The sequence below is a fragment of the Aptenodytes patagonicus genome, chromosome 2 (assembly GCF_965638725.1).
Source record: "Aptenodytes patagonicus chromosome 2, bAptPat1.pri.cur, whole genome shotgun sequence".
Lineage (NCBI taxonomy): Eukaryota > Metazoa > Chordata > Aves > Sphenisciformes > Spheniscidae > Aptenodytes > Aptenodytes patagonicus.
In genome coordinates this window covers 17,627,242-17,650,536 of record NC_134950.1, presented here as the reverse complement: position 1 = coordinate 17,650,536, position 23,295 = coordinate 17,627,242, and the positions used below count along the sequence as shown (strand labels likewise).

At 33.7% G+C, this 23,295-nt stretch overlaps 1 protein-coding gene across 1 annotated transcript in view; it reads right to left on the bottom strand.

Annotated features, from left to right (window-relative positions):
* CSMD3 (CUB and Sushi multiple domains 3) overlaps positions 1-23,295 on the bottom strand; it is an 823,344-nt gene that overhangs the window by 500,457 nt on the left and 299,592 nt on the right. The window contains exons 8-9 of the mRNA XM_076329214.1: positions 11,257-11,334; positions 6,122-6,209 (exon numbers count right to left, since the gene is read on the bottom strand). Coding sequence (XP_076185329.1) covers positions 6,122-6,209; positions 11,257-11,334 — 166 coding nt within the window. The remainder of the gene's footprint in view (positions 1-6,121; positions 6,210-11,256; positions 11,335-23,295) is intronic.

Here is a 23,295-nt window from a genome sequence, read left to right as displayed (position 1 = left end):
TATAATATAAAATGAAAGAAGAAATTATCATTAGGTATACTGTATCTCAACTCTTTGGTATAATAAATTGTCTTTAAACTTCATATGCTTCCTTCTCTCAATAGAATCTGTATTTTTAAGACCACATTAGCATCTTTGTGGCTATCCAACAGCATTCACTTCTTTGTTGAGATCCAAGTTTGATCTGAACCTCATCTTTAAATAACTAGTTGGACTACACTACTGAGGTAGAGGGATATAGATAAGCTCATTCATTCATTTAATGAAGCCAGAACTTTGGGATGGCGGTGGAGGAACATGTTTCCTTCATAATAAAATACTTGTCCAAGTACAATTCAGTTTGGCTATAAACAAAGAAAAAAAGCCTCCAAAACCCAACAATTAAAAAAATCAACAAGATCACATGAAAACTTTTTCTCTTCATCTGTTACATCTTTCTTACATTTTCCATAGTGGCATTGATTCTAAAATTGGACACTCATGTGGAAAAGATGTGTATTTTACTGTATGGCAGGTAACGTAAAATAAGCTGTTGGAAATTCCAGCGAACAAACACTAGTACATCTAAAATTTTAAGAAACTTCTAGGGAAGGGAAGTTTTCTTTCCGAGGTAAAATACCTTTTTCAGTACAGGAAAAGCTGGCAGCTATTAGTAAGTCTTCTTGACTTTATTTCAACCTGCAAAGGCCTGTTATGCTCAAATAGGCATCTAGCATCAGAAACAAAGCCTTTAAAACTTCAAAATATAGTCACGGGGAATTTTCACATTAGAAAAAAATATCCAAAAGGGTGAACATGGAGGGTCAGGTCCCAAAGAATGTCATGAAATGCTGCAGCTTGTCTTAGAGCTTGCATTGCTGATTTTCTAAGTATGTGTAAGAAACATGTAAGAACATATGAATGTGCTGAGAGGGCAGGTAGTGTTTATAATCAGAACAGGAGTGAAACTGCAATAAAATGCTTCCAAACCTATACCTTCACATTTGAAGAAAGCTGAAGAGAAGTGACAAGAGCATTCTCTTCTCAAAAATAGATTAAATTGTACTGAAATTAAATTTTGATTGATCTCGATAAAGATAGATCTAAACCCGTCTTCAAAATACTGTATTTTAACATTAAGGTATTGTAATTGGGATTTTCACTTCCTTATCAGAAAGGGAAAAAAAAGGCAAGCTCGAAGTAAAGCTATTTCCTACATTATAGAGAGAATGACTTCAAGAAGTGAAAAGTCTGCTATTTTTCTCTGTGTCAGGTATAAGACAACCTGGAAAAAATTATCCATAGTACTGTACTTCTTTAACTAAATGTAAGAATTTTCTTTCAATGTCTTATTTATTTTAAAGAATTAGTAGCATTCTTACTTTGGAAGCTTATGAAGCAATTGAGCAACCATTATCATAATGGCAAGATTGAAACCAGGTTAATTTAAAAAGGAATTTTATTCAGTCTGCTGAAAATTTTTAGTTTGCCTTTGTTCCTTGTAAGACCTCTTTTCAATGTATCAAGTGTACAACTTGAGATAAATGACATATGTGTTACTAACATTCAACAGTCCTGTTCTTTACAAGTACAAATTTCACCATTCACATTCCAAAAACCTTTAACAAGCCTTAGATAGGAAACCACCTTATTTATCCCTAATATGTATAAGATGAATACAACCAAAAGAGTAATTGTTCCCTTTTTCAAGGCCTGTCAAAAAAGTGGCTAGAAATTGTGCACGTGTGTGTGTGCATATATGTCCTCCCACTATTTCCAAATAAAGTGTTTTTGCATTATAAAGAGAGGCTACCACAAAACAGTGTAAAGACTCAATCTTTTGAAATGAAACTAGTCCTTTCTGGGTTGTTTCTGAGAGCTACACTCAGAACAGATCTGCCTATTAAGGAGATGCTGCACTAGATGGGATTTATCTGGAGAGGATTATCCAGACCAGATTGTTTTTATCTTAAAGAAACTGAACCATGAAAATTCAAGTATTTAGTTGAAAGGAATTAGTTCGAGGACAGCTTTCAAGCATAAATTTGAGGTGGCAATGAAGCCATTGAGAAGCCTGTGCTTTCTGAAACTATTACCACTCTACAATCTAACCTGTGAGAGAAACCAGGAAGCAAGTAGGCTGCCCTTAAAATCAGCAGGATTTTAGACTGTTCCTAGAATCTGCCCTCAACAGAAAGAAGATCAGTTAAGTACTAGTTTGTTGGGGTTTTGTGGTTTTTTCATTTTTTTTACATTGTAAAAAGGTCTGTTCCATACTAATGTCAAGAACTGATCAAAATAAGGATCAATACAAAAAAATTGAGTTCAGTTTGATCTGAAAATACATTCTTTGGTGGAATGTGAAAAATACTTCCTCACCAAAATAAACATCCCTGCCCCCCAAAACTACAATGCATAAAACCAAGAGCATAATAATGTATCTGTTACATCTTCTGTTTATTTTATTTTGATCAAAAGCTTATTTACTTTTTCTGTTCACCAAAAATGTCATTAAACTGAACACATCTTTTCACTTTCACTTTTTTCACTTCCAGTAGATATTGTATGTGTAAGCCATGTTCTTTCACTTACATACATTTGAAATGTCCTAGTTATTTATTCTTTTTTATTATGATGGGGTTGGATTTATCATTATGTTATACATATAAGCATTAAATAGCACATTCATGGAGTTGATAGAAAAGCTGATCTTCCCCCACAGATAATTTGGGGATTTTTTTCAAAAAGAAAAAAAAAAATCACTGAGTGTGGCAGATTGACCCTGGCTGGACGCCAGGTACCCACCAAAGCCACTCTATCACTCCCCCTCTTCAACTGGACAGGGGAGAGAAAAATATAACAAATGGCTCGTGGGTCAAGATAAGGACAGGGAGAGATCACTCACTAATTACTGTCATGGGCAAAACAGACTCAACTTGGGGAAATAAGTTTAATTTATTACCAATCAAATTAGGGTAGGATAATGAGAAATAAAACCAAATCTTAAAACAACTTCCCCCCACCCCTCCCTTCTTCCCAGGCTTAACTTTACTCCTGATTTCCTCTACCTCTTTCCCCCCAGTGGCGTAGGGGGATGGGGAATGGGGGTTGCAGACAGTTCATCACACATTGCTTCTGCTGCTTCTTCCTCCTCAGGGGGAGGACTCCTCACACTCTTCCCCTGCTCCAGCGTGGGGTCCCTCCCACAGAAGACAGTCCTCCATGAACTTCTCCAGCATGAGTCCTTCCCACGGGCTACAGTTCTTCACGAACTGCTCCAGCGTGGGTCCCTTCCACAGAGTGCAGTCCTTCAGGAACAGACTGCTCCAGCGTGGGTCCCCCACGGGGTCACAGGTCCTGCCATCAAACCTGCTCCAGCGTGGGCTCCTCTCTTCATGGGTCCACAGGTCCTGCCAGGAGCCTGCTCCAGTGTGGGCTTCCCACAGGGTCATAGCCTCCTTCGGGCATCCACCTGCTCCCGTGTGGGGCCCTCCACGGGCTGCAGGTGGATATCTGCTCCACTGTTCTCCTCCATGAGCTGCAGGGAGACAGCCTGCCTCACCATGGTCTTCACCATGGGCTGCAGGGGAATCTCTGCTCTGGTGCCTGGAGCACCTCCTCCCCCTCCTTCTTCACTGACCTTGGTGTCTGCAGAGTTGTTTCTCTCACATATTCTCATTCCTCTCTCCGGCTGCAATTGCTGTTGTGCAGCAACTTTTTCCCCTTCTTAAACATGTCATCACAGAAGCGCTACCACCGTCGCTGATTGGCTCAGCTTTGGCCAGCAGCAGGTCTGACTTGGAGCTGGCTGGCATTGGCTTTATTGGACATAGGGGAAGCTTCTGGCAGCTTCTCACAGAAGCCACCCCTGTAGCCCCCCCGCTACCAAAACCTTGCCACACAAACCCAATACACTGAGTTTAGTGAGAAATTAGGGGAAAAAAAAAACCCACTTTAAAAGAAAATACATTGATTTTGATATCTTGTATATCTTGTATGCTATTCTTCATTAATTTGAATCCCTTCTCCTTTCATTTTCTCATAAATTCCTTTGAAATAAGAAAGCTTGACAGTCACATCATCACAGTGTATAGTGAAAAATAATGTTAAATTATATCCTAATAGTTTGGCCTAAAAAGAAAGGTGAGGGCATGGGTGGTGGTGTTGGGTCAATGGTTGGACTCGATGATCTTAGAGGTCTTTTCCAACCTCAATGATTCTATAATTCTATGATCATCATATCTCCTTCAATGTACTGCCCCTCTCATAAATTTAACTAGAATGATCTTGCAGGTAGATCTTTCAGAGGTCACTTGCAGAGGCAACACTAGAAAAGGACTTACAGATTCTCTGTCAAAGGCTTTGCCTACCAATTCGTATTTCTGAGGTTAAAATACAAAACACTGGCCTAAGTAAAGATTCTAGAAAGCATGACAGTTAAGAAATACAGTTCATTTACTTTTATTTCTCTGAAAGTATCGGGAAATCATTTTTTGTCAGGTAATGTCAGAAATGACATTCCATACAAAATTAGTTATAAAGCTTTCTCTGATGCATGTTGAACTTTTTCTTTTCTCAAAACTAGAGAAATAGAGACACTATAATAACTGACTGAGAAATTATAATAACTAACTAACTGCCAGCTAGTACATTTACTTGGGATGTCATTGTCAGTCCTATGTTCTGCTTGATTACAGGGAGAAAAGACAAAACAAAGCAAAAAAAAGTACAAGAAGTTATGTAAAAGAATGAAGTAAAACAATATCATAAAATCTTTGCTTGTGTCCCAGATTACTCTAACACTTACTATCTTCAAATGTTAGGAAGTGTGCTGTGTGATACATAAAATATGTCTTTTGAACAAAACAATGTAATAAACCCAATTAATTTCAAAATGACCAATCTCCCCCCTATTATTTCTTCCTTTTCTCTTTCCTCATTTAGGTGTTTTGAAGAGATTTGTAAACATGATGATAATGTGAAATAAGCATATGACGTAAAGCAAGAACATAGCTTTAGATTTATTCTTTTAATACAGTCAAAAATTTGTCTATATATAAAATATTTAATAATATGTACATATGTTTAATCCTTTTTAGTATGTGATGAAATGAATGTTCAACAATTGAAAAGGAAACAATTCAGAAACTCAGATAGATAATAGATTAAAATTAATTCAAATCATTTTCAGGAAGTGATTATATATGTGTGTCTCTACTCATACAATACATCAACCACTGCTGTTACTGACAGTAGGAGTCATATACGTTCACTGAGAAAAAAACATAGAATGTTTTGAGAGAGTATTGCAAACTTTTTTTTTTTCTTACAAGATAAGGAATTTGAAAGATATCTGAGAATGGAGGAGGAAAGTGGGCTAAAATTTGAGTTTAGGTTAAATAAAGAAAAGGTGGAATAGATCACTGGCAGCGTATAATTCTTTGATTCTTTGGAGTCTTCCTAGAAACTTTGAAAAAGCCAGCAAGGAATGAAATGTAAGAATTTGCTAGAAACGAAGTACAACTTTTTAGTTCTGGTTTTATGGTTTTTTAATACAGTAAAACTACACACTACCAATTTAGTATGTATCAAAATTAATAAAAAAATAGTCTGTATTAGGAGTGCTAAACCACTCTGAGGACTACTAGGGCAATACACATGCATATATCAAACTTCTGGATTCCTGAAAAACATACTGTAGAAAATACAATATTTTCTATTAGATTCCAATGAATATTTCTATAATGATATCTGAAACCTCTTCTTTGAGGTTTTATTGTTCTTTTCGTGTTGCATTCAATTTTGCTTTGTCCTTCTCAAAAACCTCCTGTACCACATGTATGCTCAATATTTGTAAATCTAATACAGTATTTACATGATAAAATTATTTAACTTACCTTCAATCCAATTTTTGCCAGATTATCAGAGATATATGCTCTCTTCCAAGTAGGTATTTTATCTCATTTGCATACTAAGTACATGCTATATTGCACTACATAATTTTATACAGAATTCCATTTCACTTTTTACAGAGAAGTTCAGGTTTGAAAAAGTAGCTCAACAACAGCAATAAATTTTTAACATATACATTTTCCAAGTTCAGTATTAGAGAAATGATAGAATGGTAGGGTTTATATTTTACCTAAAATCTGAGCCTATCCGTTTTCCATTTTCTGGTTCTCCAGGATCTGGACACAAATTGGATGCCTGTTTAATACCTCCCTCATTTACTGCAAAAAAAAAAAACAAAAAACAAACAAAAAACAAAATAAACAAAAAAAGATAAAATAATACAGAAATACTGAGTTAAGCAATTAACAAATATTAAAAGTACATTATCTGCATTTCAGGTCCTTTAAAACAGATTTTCTACAGAATATGATCACCCATATAATCTCTAGTTTCAATACATAAGTTTCTCCTCCCTATAATAAGCAAAGCATGTATTTTCTGGTTTGTTTTTTTGTTTTGGTTTGGTTTTTTTCTTCAAAAAATAGCACAAGTTTTTTATAAGTTGTAGTAATCACCTATTTTGTTTGCTTGTAATATTATTGAACCCATATGGAAATGTTATTACTATTCCTTTACAAACATTAACATTTAAAGGAGTGTTCATCAAGTTTAGGGCTGTAAGATTTTACTCTGAACATAATCTAATAAATGTCATCTCCACTAAGAGCTGACCTTTTCTCCTTGCTTTATAATAAAACTTGAATGCATAGGCTCATGCTGAGAGAATTGTCCTTAGTCAGTGTTGAAAATGCAGATATCCCCAAAATATGGTGATCTGAAGGTAAACTCAAAATGCCAGTTTGATTTGCATACATTTCTTACAATAAACTAAAATGGATCTTCAGAGAGAAACTTCCTGTGAACCTTTCAGTGTGTTTTTCCAGAAATTTTTATGTAGCGATCTAGCCCTCAGCATATTCAACTACCTCTTCACTTGTTTTTTTTCAATGCATTATATACTTTCTCGTATTTTTTACAGCTTGCAAAAGTACATCTTACAAAAATAATTTTTGGCCAAAATAATTCTATTAATTTTGTATTTAATTTTTGAAGTTCATTGAACCAGGAGGTAGCAGTTCCCAAAAAAAATATTAGCAAAGGAGGTTGGTCTGCTATTACTTGGTAAATTCATGGCCCGACAGAAGAATATTTTTTTCAAAAATACAAGTTGACATGAAACTAAGAGATTTATACTAAGCAGAAAGAGATTTTCACCTTTATTCATCTTTATTTCTGAGGAACTAGAAAAATGGATTTGCAGTATTAGATTTCAACTTTCCTTCAAAGAAAGTTTGCATACAATCACCTTACGTTGTAAATTGAATGTACCTGAATAAAAAAATGTAGTTTCCAACTATACTTCTAAAGGATGTTCATTAAATTTCAGCTTTTAATGAAGGACAATAACATTCAGAATACTTGGAGGTTTTCCCTTCCTTTAAATTTGTCTTCTTACACACACAGAAAGGGAAGAATTGGTTTGGTACCCCTGAGGAAGTCAAAGGCCAAATGAAAATGTTGCAGAGGGTTAAAAGGAAAACATCTCAGGTTAGCATGCTGCTCAAAAAACCTATCAAGTTCAGCCCTTGTCAACTGGAACCACAGTATTTATCCTCTTCTGCCCTGAAAGAGCTGTACCATGTCCAAAGTTGTTCTAAAAGCAAACAAAGGCAATCTCTGTTCATTTGCTCAGGGGACTTTTGGGCCAGGAGGGCTCTTCCTTAGAGCCCATCCATATTACCAGGGTTCAGTCTTTTCCTCCCCCAGTACTTGTAGGTGTGATGAAAGCATATTAGCTATAGAAACCCAAGTTCATGCTAGTGTTGTAATATATATATCTCTGACAATTACAATTTCATAAACTGCATTTCACAAGTCCATCTAGAAGGAACTTGTTGGATGATCATTTAGAATGAACTCTCTCTTTGAAATATGTAAGTGCTTTTATATAGTTCCAAAGCCTGTATCAAGATGTGAGAAAATCAGAATCATCATAAGTAGTCCGTATATATAGAAAAGACTTTAAAACTTTGGGTAGACAGGATTCACTGAGCAATGCAGGAAGGCAAAGGAAGTATACTTGAGGAGGAGTAGGGAAAAAGACACCTTCTCATTTTTGTGACAGTCTGTTAAATTTTCTGACATTAAACATATGTTAAAACTATAGCTAGAAACTTATTCATGATGCCTGATAATAATATTAAAGAAATTAAAATAAAATTGTGCCATTTTGGGGCTGTACCATATATCTATGCACACAGAAGAAATTCTTTACTATAAATAAAATAAAAATATTATTTCAACAGAACTATTTCTATTTATTGTAATTCATGTCTTAATATTTAAAATAATTATTTTTATACACTATATTTCCCCATACACAGGTAATAGAGTGAATATTCATATAAAAAAGAATATTCTACTGGATTTCAAAGTACAAGAACTATTATATACTTCAATTTCTAACAAAAATGGAAGCTTGAAAATCCTATTGTTTTTGGTATCTTCTGTATAAAGTTCCATTCTTAAAAATACTCTATGAAATGGATTTTTAAACAATAAATTATGGATTTATTAATATTCATAAATAAAATATAAAGGCTTATGTTAAAGAAAATCAATAAAATAATTACAGTGACAAAGTTAAAGACATATACCACAGTAAAAAATAAGAAGAAAAGGTTATAAATAGAAGTCATTAAACTGGTTTTTTATTTGATCCCAAATCAGAAATGCATTTAAGCACAAATTTAAATCCATTCTTATTTCTGTTAAGTATTTTGAGAAAAATAAATACACATTTTATTATTTTTGTATTGACGTTACTTTTCCAGACATAATGCTTGATTTTTCAGTCTACTGAAATACAGCTCTATATAATTCCTCAGATTATCTATCTATCTATCTATCTATCTATCTATCTATCTATCTATCTGTCTATCTTTGTTTGTTTGTTTTACACCTGAGACAGTCATATGACAATAAGCAATGAAAGGGTTTCCTGTAGTAAATTTAAAGGCTCCTCTAGGGAAAGCATTCATTCATGGTCTGGTCATGAAACTGGGAGCAAGAAATTCCAGAGTTCTAATCCAGATTGAAATAGGTCCCCCAATGATTTTTTCTGTTAATCTCAACACTTGCAAAATGAAGTTGATGCATACTTGTTTCAAAGTAAAGTATATCATATCAAATATCATTCTGGCTTTACTATGTGCAAATCACCTATGCATTAGCATTGAATGTTATATACCTGGATACATTAAAAAAAAGTAAAATAGGGAAAAGAGATACACATGAGAAATGTTAGATGATAATTTCTAAAGACATTGCTAATAGAAGGCATAATATAAAATAGGTATTCACTTATCCTTATCTTATTTTCACTAACAGTTGAATGATGGTCATCCTTTTTTTTTAAAGGACCCTATCTGTCATTGTAATGCAAGTACAGATCCAGCTGAGGCCACATTAACTAAAGTCAACAGCTAAAGTTATGTTTAGGCCTTTCGTGAAATACTGCCTCTTCAATTTCGTCAGCTACCTAAGCAACTAGCTAACCAAATGCCAGATTACAATATAAAATCTTAGTTATCTATTTATGACAAGGTTATGATCACTAAAGGTACCAATCATCAAGGTTTTCACCTTCACTTATTATTGATTCATATAGGTAATCTACTCTGCATAACCAATAAAGCAAGATACAGAAGTTTTCAGCTTTACATAGAAAATCATAACATATGAATTATATAAAGACTTTCAAAAATATATTGATAAATTTCATCACTAATTTCATAACAATCACCTTTAGCTATCACAAGTGTCTGGTACTTCACTATAAATATGCAATTCCTATTAATGTTTATATAGTGGAATATTTAATGGTTTGGGCAAAATAAATTTATAGGGAAACAATCTATTTTATCAGCCATTCTACTGTTCTCATTTGTATCTATAAAAGCACAGATGGACCATCAGACAAAGTCCTCAGTGATGTACCTTATAAACACTACTGTAATTATCTTGCTGTTATTTCTTATTGTATAATCACTCTACTTTCCAGTCACCCAATATGCGTAAAAAGAATACTTGTTTTTATAGATCTTGATACAAAGTTTTCAAATAAACCAGAAATGCCTTACAGAACTATTTAGGTGATGTAGTTTACAGAAAAGTTGCATATCGCCATATGCTACATTATAAAAACTGAACAGAAGTGTGTTTTGCTTTATTTTTCCTACTTGGTAAATGTTAAAGGGTCTTGCTGCTTGAAGACACCTTTTTATAAAAAAATCATGTCTAATATGTTGACAGTTTAAAATCTAAAACTGAAAAATGCATTAAAACTTACACCAATGTGCCCTGCAAAATCCTGGAAACTGAATCCATCACTGACACTTTAAACAAAAAATTAGTGCAAATGTGTCCAACCTAAGGAGCTTTGAAAGCAAGTCCTTTCACTCTTGTGAAGAATAATAAAATGTAGTATAAGCAGACATAGGCTAAGCAGTTAGTCCATCTTTATTTTAACCGATTACTTCTAAATATTTTAAATGTGGTTCTAGTCCAAAACGGAACTCTACAAAAATGGCATGTTCTTTTGCAAAAGATATCCTCTTTAATGTATTTAGAGTCATACCTGTTTAATTTATGTTAGAAAGTTGCCTGACTCCTCCGTATGAGTTAATCAGGACTCGGTCCTGTAAGATGCCAAGCACTTTCAGTTTCTATTTTCTGTTATTAAAATTGAAGGCACTAAGCACCTCCAGAATTTTTAAAACTACAGTTAGTTAATCACTTCAAAATGTCAAAGTTAATGAAAAAAAAAAACAAACCTTCAGAAAGTGACCTCATGTGTGTTGCTTGAAAAAAAATGTGGTTGCACATTTGTAAATGAAGATAGGCTTTGGTTTGTATAGCCTTTTGCTGCTAGTACTAATTTTCAATTAAAATAATGTATCTCCTGTTCACAGCTAAGATTTCAGTTGACACCTGGGAGGCTGAATATTTATTTCTTTGTAAATACTGCAAATTTAATGTGAAATTACTGACAAAATAACATGTCATTCTACAATGCCACATTTATAGAAAGCCTGCCTTTAGACTAGAACCATATTTAAAAATTCACCATGCAGACTGGAGAAACAGATTTGTCAGTTATATCATCAGAAATACATAAACAATTTTGAGAACACACAAACAACACAGACAGCACAAACTTCACTCTTGCACTAGAAAAAAGTAACAAAAAAGGAGTACACTCACAGATAGAAAACTTGTTGCTGTTGTCTTTCCCTGGAAACAATTTAAATCCTCTAGACTTAAAATCTATGGCCTTTTTCACTAGTTAAAAAAACAAACAAAAACACGTATCAGGCAATACAGTCTAAAATATTTCATTTAATTTGACAAATTTTATCATGGAAGTATATACAAATTAGAGTACCAGATACCTAACAAGCTCATATTGTGTACCTTTGGTGGAAAACAATTTACAAAAACAAGTACTGAGACTAATTTGTGCACCTGACAAAGGAAAGAAATAAGATTTGTAACTTATCTTTTCTCCCGCATAACCAAGAAAAAAATTATGGCCAAAAGTGTTTATTTCCATGCACCATATAGTTGTGTAAAACATTGTCACACATTTATGGAACCTGGAAAATGAAAATAATAGATACGTTTGCTCTAAAACAGTTGAACAGTTGAATCTTATCTGATGTTTCTTCTATATTAAGAAACAGTAGAACAGTAGTGCTTATACCCCACTCCCTCCATTAAAAAAAAAAAAAAGGAAAAAAGTACAGAATACTACCATATCTGCCAACTGAAAAGTCAGCAACCTTTTTAAAAAAGATACTATGTCATTTTTTAAACAGCTGATTTTTTGTGAAATTTTAATTCAATTATTCTTCCCAGTGATAGAGAATTTAAAAGGAAAAAAGAGTCGTCCACAACATGTTATTAAAAGCACACTGAAATCCAATATATATGCTCAGATCTGAATTCCATAAGCATCCAAGCAATACAGGACATATATTAACCCACATACATTCTGTAAAGGTTTAATCAGCAGTAGAAATGCCAACATATTTTTTGTCAGCATATTTTGCCTGTTACTTCAGATTTTAAAATTTACATTAAAAGTCAGTATTACAGTTGGGAAAAAGACAAAACAAAGGCAACAGCTAAAAAATCACAATGTTTTAGTAGACAAAAAGTCCTTCTATAAGTAACACATTGGAATACATTCTCAAGATCTATAGGCACCCAGATTACCTCCCCGTTCTGAAAGTACCTCCACTAGTTGTTTTCAAAATTTATCTTAGCTATGTTCCTAGCTTTAGTACAGAAGAATAATTTTTATTCCAGAAACACTAAGATTTTATTATCTGTGTTTAGATTACACAGACAAAACAGAAATATTTTGATCATAGAAAAAAGAGACTGCACTATTAAATTAAGCATACCAGGCTAATTTTCTTCTTTAACTACAGAGAACTGGATACAAAAAAAATTAAATACAGTCTACTGTTCTGCTCTTGGTTCTGCAGCTGGTCCTCTTTCTAGCTTGAAAATTGTTATTTGTAAAGTGTGATATGGCAGGTAGTTGGCTCCCACCTCACCCCTAAGCCTACTGCTGAACTATTGCTGTAAAAGTCCTTATTTTGGGCTGGCTTTGTGATAAAAGCAGTTAATCCAGGCAAACCATGTGGCCTCAACATATTTTGAAACAAAACTAGTAAAAAAAGAGTAAAAACAGAACTTAACAGATATCAAAAGGTAAGAGAGAATAAAGCAAAAACAGCACAAGATTTTTTTTTCTTTCAGTCATTAAACTAAGTGCCTCTTTTCTCCAATACACTCTGCCAATGAGCAATGAACCATACATAAAAATGGACTTAAAAAATTTAAATTTTAGCTATAGGTTAAATTTAGGTACATTATACTCAAGTGACTTTATAGATTAGATATATTTAAAAACTATATGGAAGAAGGTGTTGCATGTTGGCTACAAGCAAATACTGCTGATTAACACAGAGGAGATTAAAGGAACTAGGTCTAAGAGAAGCTAACCCGAGAAGATAGACGGTACACCATCAAAGAATTTTTCAGCATCTGTTAACTTCTTAGCCAAAATCAACAAATAGTCAAAGAAACCCTTAAATGAGGCATAAATACCAAAGTAGCAAAATGTCATTGATGTTATTAAATAAAAGTAATCATTACCATGCACAAGAGCAGAACAAGATTCAGGAGAAAATCGCATACTACTAAGACAATTGATAGGATAGACATAGGACATAATGATAAATATTTTTACACTTCTGATGGAAGAGACCATACTTTCTTCTAAATACATAGAGGCTTTTATCTCAAGAGGCAAAATGTAAATTTCCTTGTGTATCATCATAATGTAACCTATACACACTGTTAATGGTTCTGGGAAATACATTATTTGCAGGAGCATGACATATCTGTTGCCACAAAATACTGTATTTTTAAATTTTGTTTTTAATTCTTAACACAAGAAGCTTCCCCCCCCACCCCCCCAAATTAATTGAAGTCCATTAGCAGTTCTATCCTCTGTGGAAGTCATGGACCCAAGAAGTGTACCTTCACACAGTAGAGGCATACTGGAATAACAGTAATGCTCTCTCATCGTTGTGTGAGATTTCTAAAATGCTATTCCTACATAAATATGAATGTAGGAGTATAGCTGTAAGCTTCTTTTGGCCTTCTCTGAGCATCAGTGTAAAATAACTCCTCATGAATCAGAAGATAGGCCTAGCTATTCTTCCAACACCTAAGTAAAATGGGAGTGGGCTTGAATACATGATCTCAGGTGCTGGGATGGGTTTAAATACTCGTATTAGGGAGATGTTTGTCCTTTATTTTCAGAAATCATCATAGCAACACATTAAAGAACGAAGACTGGTTTGGGGTTTTTGTTTATTTCTACTCATCCTCAAACACCTGAGTGGCATATCCATAATTTTTGTACACAAGAAACAGAGTTCACAAGATCTAAGGTGGAACTGAAAATAGTTACAAGAGTGTCTTCATGAACACACGATTTAAAACAGAGATTTTTATAACTATTTGCATCACTTTGCCAAGGCTATTAAATACTACTAGGAAAGCAAGCAACTCAAGATCTCTGAAGCATCTTTACACTACAAGAGAAGAATTTTACTTTTAACTGGGTTTTGTATGTTGATTTATTGAACAGTAGTTTCTGAATACACCGTGAAGGAGTAGTTACAGAAATGTATTTGGTCCAAACATGCCATCACTAAACTACGTATCAGGCTGCATATGCATGTACACACATAAAAACAACCCCACCATCTCCAAAAAATCCCATACCCAAAACACAATAAATACATTCTTTAATACTTGGTAAACTAGGCATTATTTTGCACATCCCAATATGGAAACCAGTGAGGAAAATGGTAACTGTTCAAAAACAGTTTTAGCATCCTGAGAGCTACACAAGATGTAAATTTCAAGATGGAAAATTTGCTTCTACAATATGGAAGCATCAGGGTATATAGCCATGTGAAGGATATCTATTTAAAACACTGACAACCCACAAATTCATGTCTTTATTTTAGTTATGCAACAGCATTTATGTAAAGAATTTGTCCAGCTTGTCTATGTTTTGTAAAGTTTTAAACCAAGTATAAAGTACATTTAAAATGCTGACAACTAAAACACCACTATTCTACGCAAAACAGGCACTCAGGTTGCTTTACTACAACTATATAGAGTATTAACCATGGAAACTTGGGCCTCTTCTGACCTTACATACTTCTTTCCTTGAGTGTAGCTCAAAGCAGTTCAAACACTGAAACAGCCCCTCCCCTCTCCTGAGCCTTTCTTACATTATATTCACTACCACTCAGCTAATGGAGATGGAGAACAATATCATAATGTCAAAGCCATTATTTAAATATTGCACGTACAGCCCTCCTTAAATGACATCTGCAGAAATAAAATATTATGTGAAGAAATGCAGTAGACTGCTTATTTGACTGTACCTAAATATTTGTATTGCATATACATAAATGCCCATATAACATGTTTTAGAAAATATGTAATATCTCTGGAAATAAAGGAAAGGTTTTGTGCCTCCTCACAGTCTCTGTATTCTTCTGTTTCTCATCTTCAACATTTATTTAAAGTCAACTGCAAAGGAATCTGCTTGATAATGTCTGAAACAAAAATAACTGTTAAAACAAATTATCCGATGAAAGTCTTTGAGCCTGTATTGTCTCAAGATTTTTTCCCCCTTTTTTTCACAAGACTGAGAGAGAAAAGTTAATCTTTCCTTTGAATTTGTATTCCCAAAATTCTTCCCACCACACTACTATTATTTAGAAAACAGAAATCAATATCCAGAAATCAATACCATTTGTTTGCTTTGCATTGGGTCCAGATGTTAGGGAACACAAGCTGACATTAAAAACACTTGTAGATTCAGAATTACATGATCTTCTGCAATAAGTATATTTGCTGGATTTATGTTCTCCTAAAAATAATGAGTAATTAACTCATTAACTGCTTTCTGATGAGACAGAAGACATTTGTTTGGAATACAGCATAGAACTGATTCTGACTAGTGCAGAACCAGTAATTCACTGATTGTTCAAGAACTTCAATATCTGACAATGGCAGATTTTACTTGCAGCAGCTGCTATTTCTAATGATAGAAACAGGAGTCTGATATACTCTGGACTTCCGACATTCGGTGCTCATATGTAGATATGCCAAATAAATCGTGCATGATACTTCCACCTCATCTTGGGCATAGGCCTAATTCATTGTATTTCCTCTAGAAGTTGATCTACATGCACAGCACATCCACAGCCTGAATACATTGAACTTACTACTCATGTACAGGTCAGTTCCATTTTTTTTGCGTACATTTCATGTTCACTACACATGTGATGCAACTAGTGATGCAACTAGTTATCCAGAATTTCCAAACTCTGACAACACAAGTGCTAGATATCCAGGTATCTTAGGGATCACCACTTCAAGGGATTGCACAAACTCGGGGAGGGGGGCGGGGAAGATTTAGCAACCTATGTAGTTTTTAGGTCATGATGCTTTAGGCTCCAGAAATTTACATTAAAAATCTCTAAACCTAGTGATTACCCAAATAAACTTCACTGTGACCCAACACACTGACTGATGTAGCATCATCTTCTAGAGCCTTTCTGCACCTTGAAAGTTGGCATTAGAGGACATGAATTTTCATCAGTTTTTGTAGTACAGCATCAACTGCATAGGTTAATGATTTCATAAATATGAAGAACCATTCAGAAGATGAACAATCAGACTATAAAGTGGTGAACCATCCACTTTTCATACTATTCCATTTTTTGCTTTTTACATGAGCTGATCTTAGCTTCTCTTTTACTATTCGCCCCCACCCCTGCCCCTTTCAACCCTGAAGTCCCCTGATCAAAGCAGATTATATAGAAGATTTATACTTCAAATTACTGCAGCTACTGCATTACTGTACTGAATTACTGCACTGTATTAGTGATTACTGCACTAACATACTGCATTAGTAGAACATGTAATAAATATTTGTTTCTTGATCCTACAATATTTTAAACATGATATGGTGCTGGACAATAAAGAGAATTACTAAAATAGTGAAATTGACTTTTGGACTCCTTGCTAAAAGTAGAGATGTTTAAACAAAGTTACTGCTCATTATGATCTATTAAATAGATAAAACTAGACTTTTTATTTCCTTTCAGGTATCTTAGTTTTGCTGACAAGAGGCTCTATTTTACTGTTACCCCACAGCCAAAGTTTTATTCAGAATGGAAGAAAATGCAAATAAGAATGAATGTAAAATTCTCTCCATAAAATAAAATGCTCTGATAGGTCAATGAACATAATTGTATACTTTAATGAAACATGCCATAAGCATATGATTCTAAACTAATGTGTGCATTTCATGCTTATATTAAAATTTAATGTATTTTGATTCTATTTTGATATGATGCATATCCATTTTAATTGTGCAACTTCTTAGGTTCATTTTTTATCCATAGATGAAAACCTATGACAATTTTCAGAGAACAGTATGATATAAGCTATGTATAATTTAATATGCATTTGAAATTTGTCATTGGGTTCTTATCTCAGTTAAAAATACACTGATGAGCCACTGAATGGGAAAAAACCTCCTCTTTTCTTGACTGAAAAGTATGATTAGCATGGAGCAGAACCAAAAATTTAAGTGTTACTGTGCTATGCCATTTGTCAACAAAATTATATGTGGAACCCTCCCACTTTACAATATTTTCACTAAAATTTATAAAATATTTTATTCCTTAGGTAAGTCCCAATTAATGTAAAGAACAACTTTGTATAATAAAGTAATGCAAAAATGAGCCAAACTATGTAAAATCAGTCAGAATATGTACTGATAAAACAAAATTATTTTTATACAGGTTACAGGTATATATATATAGGTTATTCCATATATTGGTATTGAATTAAGAAGGATGAGGAAATATAGTTAATTTCCACAGATGGTCTTTCAAAATGGTCAAAATTACAGTTTTTCTACTGTATTCTGCATTATATGTATCTCAAATTTCTCTAATTTGGAAAAAATTATTTAAAAGAAAGCAAGTATGGTTAATATGTATATTTTTAAATTAATGTATAATTACACTAATGATAAATTGTTTTTTTATATTCTAACTACAGTGTATTTGATTTATACCAACATATTGTGGTTAAAATAAGAAAACCTGAATTACTGAGGGAAAATAATGACACAACACATCAGAAGACAAATATCAATTATAGAAGTAATCACGTATATGATAATGAAGATCACTTAAGAACTGCAGAACTGCAAGAAAAATAAATAGAACAAGTTAGGTGAATAAAATTGAGAGGCAAGTATAAGGAGCAATAATTCAATTAAAACATTAACACAACTCATTTCTTGAAATCAGTATGACTGATTTTCTTTTTCCCTTTCTTCCTTCTAATCACACTAGACTTGACTATTAGATGAAAACTGATCTCCTTTTCTATGACTTCTTTGAAGTGGGAAGATGTCAAGAAGCTTAGGTCATTATTATCAGCTTTTCTCTAATAAAAACCTTTAACAAACCAGGGGTTATAGAGTTCATCCACCAAACAGAACATATCTATGTGATTCATTGCACATATTAAACAGGTATTTTCAAAAGTAGTATGAAATATTAAACAAATATAGTTCAGTGATTAAATGCTTGAGTGCTAAATTACATCTGTGTTATGCTAACAAGCATTTCTTGGAACTTTTAAAATTATTCTAAAAAATAACTTTTTAAAATACACAAATCTTTTTATATACAAATATTCTTATATAAATGTAAGAACACAAGAATGTTACTGCAAAATATATTGACTTCCTTCAGACTCCCATTTTTGTAGTTCTGGGTTTCATTCATAACAAAAAAAGCCCCCAACAAAAAAACTGAGGGCATATGCACATTGATTTCCTACTTGACTCTTAAAAATCTTTAACAGCTCTTCAGAAAACCTTTCCTTCCCTGCTCCTCCTTTCCTCTTCCTGCTTCTAAGTAAACCTCATAAAAATTAGGATATATGACTATATTTTGTAACAAATCCTTAAAAAGTTTACATCAAAAAATCCCGAAGCAGTGCTCTATCATTCACTGAATCTTTCAAAAAAAATCAAGAGAATTAAATAACTTTCTCTTAAATCCTTTTGTTTTAAAAAGTTTCATTAGCATCTGATTTAATTCCTCATAACAAATCTTAAAAATTTTAAAAAAAAATTTTAAAAATCTTTAAAAATCTTTTAAAAACTTTAAAAAAATCTTCTTGCCTCCTACCATCATAAATTCTCCTGTAACACACAGCAAAAAGAAATGCTGGTTTAATGGGGAACACCCAGTAGCAAGTTTTTTTCTCCCTGATTCATTTTTTCCTGGCTATTACTAAGATACTACATAAAGTCAGATATCAAAAAGCATAACATAAGGTATGACAGATAAGAGTTCTTAAAGAATAAAGGGGAAAGAATAGAGAAACGATAAAGGCTTTATAAGAAAGTCAGAAAAAAAAAATAGAGCTGAAAACAGAGAAAGAAAAGAGAATGGAGAAATCAGTAAAATGAGTAAGATTTTGAAAACAAGCAGCTAAGTAAAATAATCAAAACGTATCTATACTTTAATCAGCAAACTGAGCAGATGTGGGTAAAAATTTGCAAATGTTTGGTGACATTTCTGCTCTTTAGAGGAGAATAGAAGTTCAGAGTAGTGAAATGTGTTGGAATCTAAAGTTCTCTTGAAAATAAATGGTATTTAAGATCCTAGGGAAAGCACTGAGTCACTTTTTGAACTGCTACGTGATGACTAGTGTCATCATTAAGGTTTCCCAGTACTATTTGAGTTTGACTTCTATAAGCAATTTTTTTCCAACCTTTATATCTCTGTTTCAGACTGATTTTTTTCTATATTTTATTTATGAATTATGAACTGTACCAGTGGCCTTGTTACATTGCTTGCACCTTGTACTCATTTGTGTCTATAGTACAGAGGTCTTACTTTAGAAATTCTTTTGGGAAGGATATCGTCTTAGAATGCAGGACTACTTAATGGTATGCTAAAATCAATTAAGTCTTAAAAATAATTTCAATCTTTTCCTCTTTGTGACTTTCGTGGTGCATATAGTTATACACCTGCCAATACTCTAAATATTCTTTGCTAATATTCAGTTCATTGGGAAAAAAAAGCACAATACTTTATTCCTTCATTTTTCAGTATAAGAAATTAAACCACTGTTCAATTGCCTCCACTGATCATGACTACTGAATAAAAAGATACAGCCAAACTTTATGGCTTTTCCTTGAAAAAGAAAAAAAAGGATGGCTACTATAAATTGTTTATACTGAGTTCATCTTATGTGATAGGAGTTAGTTCTTATTTATTTCTGGGGTAGAAGTCCAGGTTCATTATAATGAAGAAAAAAACTCCAGTGATATGATTGGAGATATTTTATTTTCAATCCACTTCATACTGCTTCAGTAGAATTAAGGAGTCTTTAAAAAATTTTTACACTCTCTTTGTAAAATTATTTAAATTCAATTTGTGGTCCTTTTAAAACCCCCAGAAGTGTAATATCATGTCAGCAAAAGTAATAATCAGACTTGATTATGTTTGGCACTGACAGACCAAGGATTCTTCTCAATTATATGAGAGAATAGAAACCTCTGCTGTATCAACATCATCAGCTTTCACATTTATTTTATTCTTCTATCTTAAGATTTATTTAGAAATCCTTGTACTCCTTGTTCTCTATTACCACTGAAACCAGAAGTAAGATTCCCATTATTCTCAGGGGCATTTAATTAGGAAGCATGTGTACTTCCATATTAAAATGAACAGGAGAGGAGAGGAGAGAAGAGAGGAGAGGAGAGGAGAGGAGAGGAGAGGAGAGGAGAGGAGAGGAGAGGAGAGGAGAGGAGAGGAGAGGAGAGGAGAGGAGAGGAGAGGAGAGGAGAGGGGAGAGGAGAGGAGAGGAGAGGAGAGGAGAGGAGAGGAGAGGAGAGGAGAGGAGAGGAGAGGAGAGGAGAGGAGAGGAGAGGAGAGGAGAGGAGAGGAGAGGAGAGGAGAGGAGAGGAGAGGAGAGGAGTTGGAAGGGACTTACAATGATCATCTAGTCCAACTGCCTGACCACATCAGGGCTGACCAAAAGTTAAAGCATATTATTAAGGGCACTGTCTAAATGCCTCTTAGCATTTGCACATATGCCCATTAGCATACCTTTAGACAGTACAAGTATGCTATAAAAGCACTTACAAGAATAAGTTCTAAAATATCTCTCATGATGTTTGCATATACTGAAATAAAAATTCTACAGAAAGATGTAGTTGATATGAATTATAAAACAATTCAATAGCACTAACAGCATTACTAAACTCTGAATTCTTAGTGTATGAAACACAGATAGCAGAAAAGACCAAAAATATCAGATTATCCTCTACTAATGTAGTTATGATCAAGCTAACAATACGTAAATACTTAGAAAATAAACAAGGGAAAAAAATTACATTTAATTTCCTTCCTGATCTCACATCTGAAGAAGACAGATCATACTACAAACTGTGATGGTAGTATCCACATGAATTGCTACTGAATGCTTGGCATTTGAAGCTTCTAGATTTAACTGAATGAAAGTGGTTAGGGACTTCCTTTTTCCACCCCTACTTCTGAATAGAGGAAGAGATACACTTTCCTGAGTTTGAGTGCTTGGTTTCATTAGAACTCAGGACCCAAAAGATGCTATGTTTCTCTTCCAGCTATAATATCTAAATATATTTTTCATTAGCCTATCAAGCTGCATCTTGAAAGTAAGCTTTTCACCCTTCATCTACTCCCTCCTTCTACCGGAAGGCTTCATCATTCCAATAACAAGAACTCTTCTCGCTCCTCTCCCTAATGTATCTATTTATATATTATATACTCATTTGTCTTTATTTAAGTTCTCTACATACCGGCATTCACTTCCTGAAACATTTATCCTGTCTTACATTTTCTTTTGTAAGGTGGGATGATCAGAACAATGTAACACCATTATAGTTCTTTTATTAATCTGATTCAGTCTGAATTCTTTTTGATGAAGGAACTATAATCATGTACAGTATTCCTCACGAGATCTCACTGCTGCCTTATAAAATGATACTTGTACTTCCCTACCTCTAATGGAAGTACTTCACCAAGTGCGTCTAGGGTTCCTTTTTCCTCTCTTAAACAGTCAGAACACAAAGTCTTCTCCTCTTCTGTGATTTCCAACTAATAAGCTTAGAGAAGAAATTCTTCAGCCAGCCTTTGAAACAACCTACAATTACTGTTGAAGTCCAGATAATAAGTGTGGTAGACTAATTTACACCTAGCAGTTTAATTTTAGATAGGTAGAGACCTCTAGTTCTCTCTATACATCTCTTTCATACATACACTTCAAAAAATATCAGTTTAGGAAACAAAACAGTATTGTTATTGATAACTCATTCTGAAAGATCTTATTCACAGAACAAGCCTGTGGAAGCCAACAGTACAACTCTTATTCTATAGTTATAATTTTGCATCAGTGCTAATGTATCATAAAACAGCACTATTCTCATCTCACTAGCAACATTCTCAAAAAAGCCTACAGTGAAGACTACATGTACAGTACATTTTTACCATTTTAAATATACACTTATATGATATCGTAAGTTTTAGTAAATTATATTTAGGATTAAATTTTATCTTTTCAATAATTAATTTGCATAGATTTGGGAGCATAATTCTTAAATTATGATCAAGAGCACAGGAAACTATATTTCCAAAGTTAAAACTAATTTTTAATATCTATTAAATAGAGAAAGAATTTAAAAAGGAATTTACATAAACTTCTTAAGTAGCTCTTACATATAGTGCCATAGTAATTTAATACACAGGGTAAGACAAGTAGTTTTTATACTTTTGTGCATATTTCATTGTCAAAGAGAGACTAAAATACTTCAATAGAAACCTACAGTAAACTCCATAGAAACACCTGTGGAATGTCCCCCCATAATGGAAATTTCTTCAAGTCAATTAACAATAGCCTCACATTCACAAACATTCCTTCAAAATATGTCTGTGTCTTTGTAATGAGGAATATTTTATGGATGACCATTATGGGTTATTTAATGAGGGTCAACTTGGTATGTTTTCATGGCTATTATAAGTATACTATCATATATTGGTGTCTGCCAAGCAAAAATGGTAATTTTTTACTCAGTATATGAATACCCACTCTAATAGCATACACACGTATACTGTTCTGTGGGTATGAAACAGTAAAAAAAAAAACATTTAAAAGATTTTGTATAAAGAATGCTAGCAAAATCAAGACTTTAAATGTGGCATGGGGGAATAAACTGCACACAGAACTAGGTATGGGCTTTCTTCTCCAGTAAGGTCTATGCAAGACTGATTTCATCTGTATGTGGGCTGTGGTACCTTTTAGTACCTGTGGTACTACTTTAGTATGTGACAAATATGATGCGGTTCATCTTGAGGGCACTCACAAGGCATGAGCGGGACAACCAGGGCATCAGGCCCAGCCAGCATGGGTCCATGAAAGGCAGGTCCTGCTTGACCAACCTGATCTCCTATGACCAGGTGACCTGCCTAGTGGATGAGGGAAAGGCTGTGGACGTGGTCTACCTGGACTTCAGTAAGGCCTTTGACACCGTCTCCCACAGCATTCTCCTAGAGAAGC